We start from the raw sequence: 15,501 nt of genomic DNA, 5'->3' as shown, positions 1-15,501 counted from the left end.
CTTAAACTGTGATAACTTTTCTAGCATATTTAGTCATCAAGATTAATTCAGGTAGACAGACTTGAACTAATTCTAATCTTTACCTGTCCATTAAGAAAACAAATAAATTGTTTTCTGAGTTTCTTAAAAGACAGCTTCTTTTGCAAGTTTCATGAAAAGTCAATCACTGAAACGATAATTTAAAAGCTACTGAGCTGTTTGATTCATTCTTGACCAAAACCTAAGCTTTATCTTTTGATGGCTAAATAAATCGGGTCTTCTCGATGTTCAAATATTAGCTTCTACACGAAAATTATCTGGAGTTGAAGAACATTCAATTCAATGAAAATGACCATTGACAACTAGTATTAACCAATCAACATAGGTCATCGCAGAATTTTTAGTTCTTGTAGCCACGACTGGCTCTTCGGCCTCGAGCACGTTCGAACTTCCTTCCTTTTGACTTAACGTAAGGCTTCGTGTGACTTCCAGGTGTTCCAGGGGCCGGTCCGAAATGCTTCTGAGCCTCACGAGAATTCCTGTGTCCTTGCATCAGAACAGTTTTCTCTCCTTTAGGAGATCGCTGAGCAAGGACATCGAAGGTAATGATTTCTCCGCCAGCCTCCAAAATTCGCTTTCTTGCAGAGGCGGTCACGTGAAGAGCGCAAACTTTGAGTCCCTTGGGGATCTCATATCTCCGTATGTCATCGGTCAATGATCCCACAACTACAGCAGTCAAACCATGCTTGATGGCGCTAACTGGCTTTGCTTCTAAACATTTTCCAGATTTTTTTCTTATTTCAAATTCGTTCAAAATGTAATAACCGATGCTTCATTTCTCCTCATATTTTTAAGGATGGGGTGCTTAGAAAAAACAAAACATTATATGATTCTGCTTCTAGACTTACCTTTCCCTGATAAATCACATTTTGCCAGATAATTGCACGTGCATTAGCCAAAATTTAATATATTGCTGAACAAACAACTATCAAAAGGAGAGGTATCTTCCACATTTACGGCCGTATTGGAAATGATAGGAGAAAATGATAGGTAGGATTTTAGATACGGTACAAAAACCCCCAGTTAATCTTGAGTTCGACAACGTATTGTTTGTCCTGTAATCAAAACTTTCTGACAATTTACCCTTTCCTGAAGGGGTCACGCGGGTCCGCAGCATAACTCTTATCAATCTTTTTAGTGACATGGGCGGTCTGAACCTTCTCGCCATGCACAGCCTCTTTAGCACAATTCGATTGAATTTGCTCTGCGTTCTTCGACTTAGAAATTTGTAGAGCTGAACTAGCAACCTCAAGTAGTTGTCATCACTTTTCGGGTCAACTCGTTTCGCCTTGCGGTCGAATCGGTGGTCAAGGTCGATACCCATTTTAATTCAAGTCTGAAAGCAAACTACTACTACTCATAAGCCACCACAGATAATTTCTGTGAGCAAGTAGTCCTCTCTTTACAGATTATTATGGTGACAATTTCCTGGGAACGGTTTGTCAACGGTTTTACTACTGACGAAACAAAAATTGCGAAGACTTTCTTATGACCCAGAACAAGTATCCCTTATGACAAGAAAGCTACCAAGAATCAATAAATTACATGAGAACTAAAATAAGCTTCGCGCTCCTCGGGAGCTCTATACTTTGCATAATGGGGTGCAAATCGCTGCGCAAAGTTCAAATTGTCGACAACTCTAAAAGCGCAATTGTAGAGGTAGGACAGCTAAGATAAATTAACATTATGACTATGCATTTAATGCTGATATATGACGTCATTGATAATGATACAATGCTGATATATATGCATTTTTAAAACGCTGGTGCACTGATCGTAATTAAACGAAGGGCCCCTTTTGTAATTTACTCTTTTTTCTTAAAAATTACATACTGACAAATTTTGGTGACACGGGCAACATCTGATTGGCCATTTTAAAGACATATGATTGCCTTGATTCCCAACCATCTGACTCTTTACTTCCATTCGCGTATTTATTCGCCAAATTTATGAAACTCCAATGGTTTATTGACTGAATGAAAGTAACATTCGCCCGGAAGATACATATCGACGGAAAATAAAACTAAGTCCCAAGACGACTGGCTAACGTCTAAACAGAGCTTTACATGCTTTTAACCGTCTCTACCAAGCCAGTACTTTCGGTGGTCTTTCTAACATCGGGTCGACAAAAACGTTACTGCTTTCGGCTTCGGTCAAAACACTCAAATTAACTTAATTACATGCAGAAATAGTGAGCTCATGGCTGGGTCTCAGTATCCCCAGACCACGAGGTCACTCCTAAAAACAGGGCTACGACTATTTATTGAATTAATATTGTTTTTGTTCAGTAGATAAAAATCATCATCTCCATCGAAGATGGATCAACCCTCTCCCCCAACTCCTAGCTTCTCATCTTAGCAGAACGAATTCAGATGTTAATTAAATTCAATTCAGGACATAATAGGGAAGCTAAAAGTTTATATAAGTTAATAAAAGTTCCAGCCCGAGACCCCTCCGGATTCCTAATTCCGGGGAAATAAGGCTCTTATTCTCCTTCCGGAAGGCTGGTTTTCCACCCTTCACTGTTGTTCGCAACGGCCTTGCAGCTATTGTAGCGACACAATAGTTGCAACTCGGAACGGTCTCTGCTACTTCTGCAATTCGTCGTTGTTTTTCAAGCACAATTCTCGTTGTTCACGCTATCGCAACTAATGTTGTTGTGTTTTTCTTCCGGTTTTCTGCCAAAATGACCGTTTCTGACGTTTCTCAGAAATATGACGTCATACTTCGAATTTTCAAAATTTTAAAACACCAGAATATCTTGACCTTCACCGTTTGACTAATCGTCCCAATAACGTCGTTAATCGCTTAAAACCGTCAATTCGGAAGGTTCGCTGTTAAAAACTCGAATATGCTGAATGTGCGTTTTGGTCCATTCTGGTCGAATGTCACAGAAATAATAAAGGACTAGTGAAATAAGGGAGTTTTTGAGAAAAAGTAAATTTCTAACAATTTCGCAACTATGTGCATGGTCAAGTATTAGTGGCATTCTTAATAACATTTTTCTTATATGCCAAAGCTGTATAGATCGAAAGAAAAAAGATTCCTTGTTAAAACATATCGCAAACTTCAGAGAGAACACTGAAGAAAAAGGACTAAAACAGGAAGTTGAAGAAATGAGAACCGAAATCAAAGATAACAATTTATCGATAATTACCTAAATAAAAAAATGAAAAAGAAAATGGATGAAAATTGGCTACTCCCGCCCTCCTTCCGTACCAAAACCCACAAATAAGCAAATGCATCAAACCAAAAAACCGACAAATCAACAAAACTTTGACGGAATAAGGTTAAAGTTTCGATGCAACCCCGCACTAAAAACAAACAATAGCCGTTAAAGATACTACCATCATCTCAAGCAAGTGAAATATGTCACGAAACAATTGAGAGTAACTTGCAATTTCACTGATTTAAAACGACTACAAAATTTTATTGAAGGGAAAGATCTCACCCTAATTGTCAAGATTGACGGTGACTATGCAAAACAGCTAATACTCATGTTACTTACCAAAATGAAAGACTACAAAACACCCGTTTTCCGAAGTAAAAAATTAAATCCAGAGGATCAAGCTGTTGAAAAGACACCTCCTGCAAAAGCGCAGAGAAATGATAACCAATAGTATCAAAGCAAGTGAAATAAGAATATGTAACCTCAAATTGCTGCAGCAGAAGGACACTCAAACTTTGTTAATTGTTTAGCAATAGAAAATAACTGGGACATCCTTTGTTTAATAGAGACATGGCTATCCAATGAAATACTTGAAGAGAGCCTTTTCCTAAATGACTACACGATTCTGACAAATGATAGAACTACTGAAAATTGCAAATTGAAACATGGAGAAGTGCTCATAGCCATCAAAAGCATGCCTCACGAACGAATTTTTACTGAAACAAAAAAATGAAAATGTTGCAATCAAAGTTAAATCATAAGATGACTCAGCATTAATATGTTGTTTGTATATTCCCTACAGGAATTGTGACCTAATCTTCTACTGTATCCCTGATAGAAGAAATTATGACATATGCGAAAAAAAAGAAAATTGTAAATTAGTCATACTCACGAGAGATATGAATTTCGAGTGCTTTAATCATGACATTATACTCGCAGAATGATTATAAAAACAATTTTCTTGAGTGCTTATCGGAATTAAATTTTCATGAGTCCCTAAAACAAAAAGAGAACAACCAGTTAGATGTGTTGTTAACAAACTATATAAACATAATCGTCAACCGATCTTGTGGCAACGAATTTATTAAAAGCTCCAACACGGACCAGGAAGCCTTTGTTGTTGCACTGCAACAAGAAACAGAAATTAAGCACAAAAGCAAACAGGAAAAGTTTGCTTTTAACAAGGTAGACTTGAAAATCTCAAACTACTACATAGAAGAGCACCCTTTTGATCCTGTAACAGTCGCCTACTCAAGTCACATATGAGGCTATAGAAAAATAGGCCCTATAACCATTGGCTCAAGAGTCAGGAACACTATCTCTTGTGTTTTTCTACCTCGAATTGTCGGAGCCAATTCGGTTCACTTGCCACATGAGACTCAAACCATTGTTACAGCTTAAAGATCACTACCAAAATACCCCCCCCCCCCACCCTAGAAAATAAGAAAGCCTCCATACTTAGATCTCAAAATACCCAAAACACGCGAACGCCGTTAAAAACAGGGTCCGAACAATCCGTATAGTTACTTTTCATTAGACAGTGGAACTTTGATCCATTTCAGATAGATCAACCTAAAACTCGCCTTATCTCAACATGACAATCATAAACACACTCAAGAAAAACAAATTGGGTACTCACATACAGGCACACTCTAAAATTTGGGTAAATAAATCAATAAAAAACTCCAGAATGACCAAGGAATTAAGTTTTGACTCGAGGAGTTTCAAATTAACAAGTCCCAGCTTGAGAATCGAGTTTTAACTTGAGATATAAGTTTTTGTCGCTGGACCATTGAGAAACTTCAGTTGTCTACCTTTCACCCTGGTCCACTTCCAATTTGCTTTTTTATTGTTCGTAATCACTCTGCCTTCTGTTTCGAACAAGACAGCTCTACTCTGGTATATTTCTATGTCTGAAAATTGCGAATAGCAATTTCCCTCTGCTTTTTTGACCACTTTCCCACGATTGTAAATCGGTTCTTCCAATTTTTGTATTTTCTCGTTTTCAGTTGTCGCGAGAAACTTGAACATGACATGTCCAATTCGAATTTTTGAAAAATTTCATCTCAACCCAAAGTTACGTTTCTTGTGTTGCTGAAGGTCAAACTTCCAAACATGACCGACTGGCACATCCCTATTGCTATAGTAGCATTGATGAACTAGCAAAATAATGATACGAATGGCTTGATCGAATGTTAACCGAAAAGGTTCCCTAAACAACCAAAACAACCACACACAGATCGAATCTCCCTCCATGGGTTGAAAAGAATTCTCACTCCTCTTCGAAATCATATCAACTTTTAAACGGAAAATGTCGAAGAAATCTTCTCTCAAAAGAATTATCAAACTTAGGAAAAGGAGAAGAGACTGAAAATGACGCTAAACGAAGATCAAGCAGAGTTTGATAGTAAAATTTTTCGAGGTCAATGATTCTCTGATCTTCAAAAGTGTCTCAAATTGATGCACAAAAGCAGCAAGTACCCCGTGACTACGACTTACAGAAATCAGAAAACACATGAGGACGAGCAAAAGTGTCAACTTTTTAGTGAATTTTTTCCAATGTGTTCCTTAAAAGTAGTCAAATAACGATAAATTGTTACGATAGACAAAAATTCAATAAAATCGAGATCAATGAATTAAATATAACAAAAATTGGTACAAAGCTACAAACTTATAAGGCATGTGGCCCAAACCGGATAGGAAACACATTGCTCAAAAATCTACCATCTTTGTCCAAGTCATTATTATCGATTTAAAAAAATGCCCTAAATAAAGGCTTCTGTCCATCCTATTCGAAAATAAGTGAAACAATACCAATACTTGAGGACCAGAATAAAGCAATGATTGAACAGTATCGATCCATGATTCTTTTATGCAGCATATCAAAAAGCCTGGAAAAACTTATTTTGATGAGCTGTATGACATTGTAAAAAAGCAACTAGACCAATCGCAACACGGATTTAGAAGACATCGGTCAGTTGTTATTCAACTACCTTTGTTTTTAGACATTCTATACAAAAGAATACGATGAAAAGGAAAATTAACTTTATGTGTTATGTCTTGACTTCAAAAAAAACTTTTGATAGTGTTGCACACAATTTGCTGCTCCAAAAAACTGAAAAACTAGACAATGGAGGTAATTTTCCTACAATAGTTGCTAGTTACTTAGCTGATCGCCAACAAAACGTTAAAATATATTACTGCATTTCTGAAACAACGCCTGTCAATAGTGATGCAACTCAAGGTTCATTACTCAGCTCGCTACTTTTCATAATATATGTGAACGACCTGTCAAAGGAAGTGACAGAAATTGAAGTGTTCGGTTATGCGGATGATTTCAATCTTGTAACTTCGATGCCAGAAAAAATACAGAAAGATCTATCGAAAGTGGAAGATTGATGCAAAGCTAAAAAAAATGAATTAAACCAAGGAAAATGCGATATCTTACCAAAAAAAACAGAAAGAAGGCGTGAAGCTTGACTTCAGGTTGAAATCAAAATAGCTTTCTAAAACAACCCAACGAAAGGACTTTTGATTAATCATGGCCAGCAAACTATCATGGAAACCAAATGTCGAAAATAGGTGTAATAAAGCTTGGAAAGCGTTCTATTTCCTGAAAAGATACATCTACTCTCCGGCTGCTAAAAACACTAAGCTAAATTCGTACGTAGGATATGTAATACATGTAATAATTTATGTGTCAACAGCTTGGTTCGTGAACAAAACTGAAAGTAAAGAAATAGAACGTGTCCAATCGAAAGCAACTAGTTGGATAATGGTCAATTGGGATGAGAGCTATAAAGAAAAACTAACTGAATTGAGACTGCTCCCATTATCGTATTACTTCGAACTAAATGATCTGTTAATGCTAGTATCAATGTTGAAAGGCGGCTACAACATCGAACTACCAATAAAATCAAATACAAAACCCATAAACAAGAGAAAAAGATCTAACATCGATAACAAAAACTCGAATAATAAAGGCTGCCGAAAATTTTTGGAAGAGAACCGGTCAATTAATGAAAATAATTCGAAAAAAAGGACATATCGACCTCGAACAAATTGACAAACCATACCTAACGAAATTATACTGAAATTAATTCAACAGAGATTACTCTGAAGTCAATTTATATTTCTGGGTTTTTATAAGCAACTCTGGACAATGCAACCCGGTGCAAAAAGTCAGCTCGGCCGTCAAGTGATGGGCGCAAACTCTTGTGTAAAACACAGAAGCTTAAACTCTCTCTCTGTCTCTCTCTCCCACTCAAAGGACTAGTAAAAAAAAGGTGTTTTTGAAAAAAAAACTTCTAATGTTTTCGCAAAAAATGTGCATGGTCAGGATTTTCATTAAAGATTATTGGGTTTAAAAAAATACAAATCAGATGACCTTTAAAAACATTCGACTAGATTAAAAACACTCTCCAAAATGTTTGAAAGATTTTAAATTAACTTGATGGAAGTTTCTGAGTCAAAACTTTGAATAGAACAGTAAGTTTTCGAATGAAAAACCCTTAAAGTTTTCTGACCAAAGTGTCAACTCCTTGCTTCTAAACACATCGCGCGTGTTCAAGCGCGGTTTCTCTTTGCTGGTAAGTATTGCCGCCCGGAAGTACATACCGATGGAAAATTAAGCTAGATACTAAAACGACTGGCTAGCGTCCAAATAGAGCTTTGCGTGCTTTTAACCGTCTCTACCTCAGCCAATTGGTGGGCTCCCACAGCGCCGAAAATTCACAACGCCAAAAATTATGAAGCTATTTATAGTGCCGAAAAACTAATAGCTTTTCACAGCGCCGAAAAAATTTAAGCTATTCACATAGCAGATTGATTGTTTTAAATACATATCTGACAAAAAAATAAACGTAAATTTTACCAAATCCAGGTGATCAAGTAGTTTTACCGCCGAAGAGCAGCGAAGTTGAAAGAATACTAGACTGACTTGAAGGAAACTTGGCGCAATCAATTATATTTAAAACAATTGTAATTGACTAGAAACAAAAAAATTCGACGCTGTGAATAGCTTTTTTACTTTCGGTGATATGAAGAGCTATTTAATTTTCGGCATTGAAAATAGGTTTTAACTTTTTGGCGCAGTGAAAACAAACCAGTCAATTTAATGTGGTTCTCGTAACATCGGGGCGACAAAGTTGTTACTGTTTAAGGAGTATTAGCCGAGCAAACTAATTTAACTCACATGTGAAAATAGCGAGCTCATGGATGAGTCTCAGCATCCCCAGATCACGAGATCGAACCTAAAAACAGCACTGGAACCCAAATATTATAAAACTAATGTTTTAATATTGTTTTTGTACGAAAAAGAAAAACATGTTATCCATCCGAGATGTATCGAGTTTTTACCTTAATTATACACAAATAATAAACACAAAATTGATTATACTAAAATAAATTCAAAACATAATTCAAAACAAATTTAAAAAAACAACTTTCCCAGTTCGATGTGAGGTCCTTCCAAGTTTCTACTCTTCAGCGAATAAGCTCGTGCTTCCATACCGGAAAAATTGCTATCTTGGCTTCTAGCCATCCTGATTGGTGGAAAACGTCCAGCAACGATTATAACTGTAAAAGCGTTGCAACACGAAGAGCTTCTTTGGTATTTATTTTCTTGATCGTTGCTTATTCTTGCTGTTTTTAATATCTTTTGTCTTGTTTTTGGCAGCAAAATCCATGTTCTTATTTTTGCGCTTTTTCAGGTATCGCAGAAAAAAACTGTTACAAGCAACTCACGCTCAATTGAAATCTTTTATAATTTACTACTTCGGTTACTTCTGACCTTCATTTTTCGGTCTAAAACGCAAAAAGCGTCGTTAATTGGCATACTCGAAATGTACCTAAAGTTTTTTCTCTAAATAATTCATCCTTTTTGGTTCTTCGCCCAGATAACGTCACTAATTAAATTTTGAACGTATCCTGCAATCAAAAAAATGTCGGCATCTTGGTCGGATGGCATATACTACACGGACAGCCCGATCACTGCCCTCATTGAACTTGAAGTAACTCATGCCAAGACACTTAGTTATTCAAAATCAAAACAAAAACGTAAATTTATCTACATCAAATCAATCCACTACGTGCTAAATGTAGCATCACACCACGTCGCTTTAGTCTTCTAACTTTCTCATTTATCTGTTCTATGAGGATATGTTCTGAAATAATATATCTCATCTGTTTCCAACGGCATTTCTTGAATTGAAACTTTTTCTCCTTTGTTAAAAATTGTTGAGACGCAGGAGGCTCCGGCAAATCATTAAAATAAAGCTATGCTAAAAAGTCTCATCTCTTCTGAATTTTTGGTCCTCAAAAAATCAAATTAGAAAATTAAGTGACTAGAAAGATCAAGGAAAGAGTTGCCTTCTTCGAGAGAATTTTCAAGTTTCATCATATCACCACAAAGTGAACGGTTCTCTTAGTTGATTAAAAGCAATGATGCAGGCCAGAATACTTTTAACATCTACACCACCCACGTCTCTATAAATAATTGACTCGAACAAAATCACAACGCTTCATAATTGCGGCAATTTTAAAACAAAAAAAAACGGATTCTTTCATCAAGTTTCATTTTAGGCTCAGTCAGCTTGGTTGCTCAATTGAGTTTTTCAGACCAAAAGCACTTTTTAAGTTCTCTGTTCTCCTCTTTGTTGCTCTCTGTGTGAATCTTTTTTTTATTCTTTGTCGTTTAGAAGTTCTAAAATGTTCAAATTCAACAAATCGTCTTTTGCTTAGGGGTTTTCGTTTGTTATCAAAATGTCATGTCCTCTTCTTGTGACATCGACTCTGCACTCTCGGTCTCGGCTTCATGCAGCACGTCTGTAGCCATTTTTACACCGTTGGAGGAAATCTTTCACCACCTCTAGACTTTTAGAATCTATTTGCAAAAGGGTACAGATTTACAGTAGTTTCTCTATCCCTGCTGAAGCTGTTGTGAAGAAACAACGTCCCGTTTCTTTCTAGGTCTTCTTTCAACATTTATTTTTTCTCTCTGCCGACAAATCTATTGTTTCTGATGTTCATTTACACTTCAATTGCTTCTCTCCATTTTTCGAAATTTTTCTGCTCGGTCTGCAATACTTCCAGAATTACTTCTTAACTGATGTCCCTAACCATCTCATGCGCTTTTTCTAGGTTCATTAGAGACTCTAAAGAATTAAACATGCTGACGAATCCTACTGCAGTTACAAGACTCACTTCAGTTCCTTCAGGACAATCTGCAACATATTTTGTTTCCGTTTTCATTTTCATCGTCTAATTTCAACACAATATCATAATATGCTTATGCTGCTTTGCCAGTGTCTTTACGCAGTCAAGACCTCATTAAATGGTATCTTCCAGTCCACAAAATTTCATCACACAGCTACCAGGTTCGATCCAACAGCCACTGCTTGTTCTTAACTAAAATAGCAATCACGTATATCTTAATAAATGAAAAGTTTGTAAGTCATTGCGACAATTCCAGACACATAGTGGTACAACTTTTTTCTGATTGGTTCACAAATTTCGTTGGAATTCACAAGTAACCCCATAGATTTTTTGAGGACCTGAGTTCTTTTGTCGGAGAATCACCTAATTTTATCTATCTTCCTCAAAGTTTCCAATGGTTTTTTCATTTTCACCCTCAATGGTTGGCTCTGATGTACATCCACAAGTGCCTGTAAAAGCAGCTTTCGTTTTGACTCGTGGCCTTCGTTCAATACTTCCGCGCGGGGGGTAGCTAGCACTGGTTCGAGAGATGATCAAACATAAATATGATAGATCAGAGAGCGTCTCTACGCTTTCCGATTGGCATTGCTGCTGGTTCATCAATCATCAAGTCTCCTATATGCATCATTAGGAGCATTTTCACATCTTTTGAAAATCTTTTTTCCTCTGAATCATACGAATCCGTGGTCAGTCGCGCCAATCACCAAGCGAGTCGAGGCTGCAAGTCTGAACTCAGTCCTCACATACGGCACAGCTATTAGAGCACGAGCAGCGTAATTTCTGAGTAAAGTAACAAAACTGCTCTTAAGCAAAGTAACAAATTGATCCAATGAATCTTGCCGATGAAGCCAGTATTCCATATGAATTTTGCTTCTTCTTCACGTCTTTGATAATTTGATAATGCCGCCAGGTAACACTCCGTGGCTACCTATTCTCCAGAGCTATTAGGTGTCCTATCGCTGATTTTCTGATTTTCATCATTTCAATGTATCCACCAGTGGGCCCATCGATACGGTCAACCCACCGGAGTTTGATTTCCTACAAAGCTTCTTTCCCATAGTTCATCCTAGAAGTTTTGAAATCCTTCAACTTTCTTTTGCCACTCTGGCCCAGGATCTCCATTTTCAAGGTCGCTTCAGTGAGAGTGCGGCCACTCTTTTGTAACTAGCAGGTTTCAGCCTTGTCAAAAGGATTGGCAGTACCATCACTATTTCCGTCAATTTTGAGGCGCTCTGCAATCCGTCATCACCTTATCCTTTGGTCCTCTGCATTTTACACTCGTTTTATTTTTCAATAGGTTGGCAGTGTTTGCTGAACATTCAGAGTTCAGCTCCATTTTTCCCGATTTTTTAACATGACGCTGCTGCCCAATATCATTTTATGTCATTGTTTTTCTCACTCACTAACTTCCAGTTAGAGATACACTACTTCATCGCTGTTTTCTTGATATGCTGATTTAATGGGGTAGTTTGCGTCACTCTCATCCGTGGTGGAATTAATGAATACGTCACTTTTCCTTCCCTCACTTTCATCCAATTTATAGCAAAAATCAAGCATCAATGTCCATACAGACCTGTATTCAGCACTGATTGGGTCCCGTAGCACTGTACTACTGACCAGACCTCTACCATGAAGCACGCTCGGTTCATTTCACAGCAAGTCGTGTTTTCATAATCGCAATGATGAACTTCCCATTCGCCTTCAGGCAAAAATTTTAGGATAGATACTCTGGCTGCATTATCTATTTTTATTTTGCGAGTTGATTCAGTCAATAGTTTTTTGTTGCTGTATCGAATTTTTAGTAAGATTACTCTCCGACACGTAATAAATTGCATTCAAAAAGGCCGAGAGAAGTTCCAGCATGGAAGATTCCTACTCTTCTGGTTCTGTCGATCCAGCCACTCTCTTCGCATCGTCTTTTTCATCAATCAGACCTGATTCTGCACCCACTAAGGCTTTTTCATCGTTGTCTTTTCCCGTTTGACTGGGATACTGATCCATTGGTTCTTCTGTTTGAACCTTCTCCTGATTTTTGTCTTCACCTGAATCACCAACTGGCTTTGATATGAAGGTACCTGTTGGTCAAAGTCATTATCCTCGGTAGGGAATTTTGGCACTATCAGCTTTGGCAGTTTTGTTCTTCGTGCATTTTGACAACTTATTTACAGCATCAGGGTGCGAGAGCATCTCTAATTAACAAGCTTCCTGTCGCTATGATTTCTGCCCTGAAATTCGAGACAATTAACGCAGCTTCTTGGAGATTATTTTTTTCCTCACAACATATGGCCTGATGCTCAGCTTAACCCAGTATTCCTTTAACCTTTCGGGCCTGGGTAGGGCGCTATTGCTCATCATCCTCCTATTGGATTACTCCAAGTACGGAAATTGTGTATATTGCAACACGGCAGCTTTCTTCCCGACAAAAAACGGATCCATCGAATCGTTTCATATGCTCTTAATCTAGGTGCGTGCACTGCGAAGCCTGCTCCGAGCAACAATCTCCGAATGTGAGAATTTTCTGGTATTTCCTAGGGCAACTTGTTGAAGTTGATACATACTCCCCTTATCAATACCAGAAGATCAATCCTCATAGCCAGGAACACATCTGTGAACAGTTGTGTGCCGGCCACAATGCGTCGCACATCCTCATCTCTTTCAACTCTTTCATCTTCTCGGATTCCAGAACGGTTTCGGTAGGATATACTGTTTCAGTGCGTGTCTTCCGTGCCGTCTCATTGTTTAGGAGGCCGTCATTCTTCGGAAACCAAATTTCTTCACAATCTATGGCACCTGTTTTTGGTACCGAGTCAGGTTGATGAGTTCTCTCAATCTGCCGTAAGGCATAGCGATCAGTGTCAGTAGACCGTCCGATCGGAGTTTCTGCATTTCTTCTGTCAATAGCACGGCAGGTCCCTTCTTGAAGCTCCCGCTCCAAATGTCAAGAAGAATGCCAGGATCGATCAGTTAGTTTCTGGATCTGTTTCTCGAATAACCTAGGTCCAGAGCGCTTACAAGGTCGTCTTGATCATTCTGCCCACGATTTCAGTGGAATTCTAATCTTCTTCCTCCGCTAGTCTTAACTCCTTCAGGATGTAACCATGAATCTTGGCAAGCATCGGTGGAACTCGCTTGAAAGCGTCCTTACCCAATGCCGCTACTCCGCGAGTCAAGAGCAACCACTTGCTTGCCTCTGGCTTCTTTCAGAGAATTGGAGCCTTCCAGTTGAGCTTCAGACTCTTCGGCTTTTTGCCTTGTCATTGCTTCTTCGTTAACCTAGTTCTCGCTGAACCAAAAGTCGTTAGGCATGACGATGATTGCCTGACGATCGTTAAGTGTTTATGACCTCATTTTTAACTTCTACTGAATCTCGACAGCTCCAACCCCGAAACTTCATCCAACACTAGCATGCGTAGCGAGTGCAGCACATGCTAATATTGGATGAATTCATCTCATAGCGTTGGAGATATCAGGCCACACTGCCGGAAATCCCTAAGACTTTTCTGGTCCAGTTCTCTAAGGCTGTTGAGGAGACCTCATTGTGAGGCGGATCGTTGATGACAGTAAAATAATCAGGTTCTCTTCCGTTTGCTTTTGAACTCCTATGGTCATTGCCAGAGATTGCATCCAATCCAGGTCAGCTCATGCTACCATTATCACATCAGGCCAAAATTAGCATCTGATCCTGATGAGAATAATTTTGAGGTTCTTAGGTACTCAATCACTTTTATTTTTGCTGTCTTTAGTTCAGTCTGGTCGTGAGCGGAAAAAATGGACTCCTGTATCTTGAATTTCAATTCGACGTTACGCTGTGTGTCGCCTTCCTGCTCCACTAGTTTTCGAATTGCCCTCTCTTTCCTAACGTGTGTGGGCGGTGCTCTCACTTGATTGAGCATCTTCACAAAATTTCCGGTGGGACTCTCTGCTTTGAAAATCTTCCTGGTCTTTCATCTCTCCTTTGTTTATCATGGTTTACCCTCCCGTCTTGCACTGATCAGACTTTGACCGGACTTTTTGTGTTGCTCGAGGGCAGTCCCTTGAAATCGGCCAGTCTTAGGGCAGTCGTCGAGCTGAAATTGACTTTGGCTGCAATCAACCAATCTATTCCTTCAATCGAATATGTGCCCCTGACGGATAAGTTCGCACCGCCCAGCATTCGCACAGTGTTCGCAGCAAAGCTGATCGTTTAAAAATTTAGTTGCATCAGATCCAGTTTGAAGATATGCCAGGGAGAATATATTGGTCATGACAGTATTAAAGAGCCACGATCTAGGCGCCGTTCCAATCTAGTCATCGTTGTCTCAGATCTAATTAAAGTTCCTTGAGTTTCTGTCTAATTCACTGGATCCAATCTAAGTCTTTTTAGGTCTTGAATGTATTGTCCTCCTAGTGGGACCTTCACCCAGTCATTCCATTGCATCTGATTTCTGTCCTTGATTAATCGAGCTACGTACTGTTTGTGCCACGTTTTCAGTCTAGTAGGGACAAAGGTGGAGGTGGCTCGTATGTTCGTCCCTTCTTCAGCATTCAAAACCCATGTTTTTTTTCTTTCGTTCCTGGAAGACATGGTTCATCCAGACTTGCATTCTATAGTATCAAAGTAAATGCCGTCGAGTATAAATCTTGACTGATTCAACGCCTTCAACACATATGGCAGATCCATAAACACTAATCATCCAGGCTTGCGGCTTGCCAGATTACGCAAGTTATTTTTTCGTCTCAAGGTGGTTTTTTTCATTCGCCTACGCGTAGTACCTAGGTGTGATCTCATATTCATCGGTATGGTACATATCGTTAGCACTGAATATTGGAATTTAAGGGACCCTGACTTTTCTTCCCATCGCGGTTCTTCCGATTCCGGAGTCCTGGACACGTTGTTGGCGCCCACTGAGATTACCACGCTGGGAATTCTTTCAGGATTCAGCAGATCAATGATCCTGCAAAACTGGGAGACGGTGGCGCTTCCAAACGCCATCACTGTAGTTATCCAGGATATCCTTATGTTCTGTAGCACCCTCACCAGTCTGTTGCATATTATCATGTTTGAGGTACCACGGGGCGTCTGCTGTTAGTTCAGCTCT

The 15,501-nt window shown here is 38.8% G+C and overlaps 2 protein-coding genes across 2 annotated transcripts in view; one reads left to right on the top strand and one right to left on the bottom strand.

Moving 5' to 3' along the window:
* The window catches only part of LOC134840136 (uncharacterized), a 274,304-nt gene that overhangs the window by 166,999 nt on the left and 91,804 nt on the right, over nucleotides 1-15,501 (top strand). The window lies entirely within an intron of this gene.
* Nucleotides 293-1,383, bottom strand: LOC134839447 (large ribosomal subunit protein eL18-like). Its single transcript, XM_063854994.1, has 2 exons — nucleotides 1,123-1,383; nucleotides 293-750 (listed from the first exon to the last, which is right to left on the bottom strand). The coding sequence occupies exons 1-2, from the start codon at nucleotides 1,361-1,363 to the stop codon at nucleotides 380-382; spliced, it is 612 nt and encodes a 203-aa protein (XP_063711064.1). The 5' UTR covers nucleotides 1,364-1,383; the 3' UTR covers nucleotides 293-379.

Source organism: Symsagittifera roscoffensis, chromosome 2 (genome assembly GCF_963678635.1).
Source record: "Symsagittifera roscoffensis chromosome 2, txSymRosc1.1, whole genome shotgun sequence".
In the NCBI taxonomy this organism is placed as follows: Eukaryota; Metazoa; Xenacoelomorpha; order Acoela; family Convolutidae; genus Symsagittifera; species Symsagittifera roscoffensis.
The sequence above is the reverse complement of the archived record's forward strand: the minus strand, read 5'-3'. Positions and strand labels throughout refer to the sequence as shown.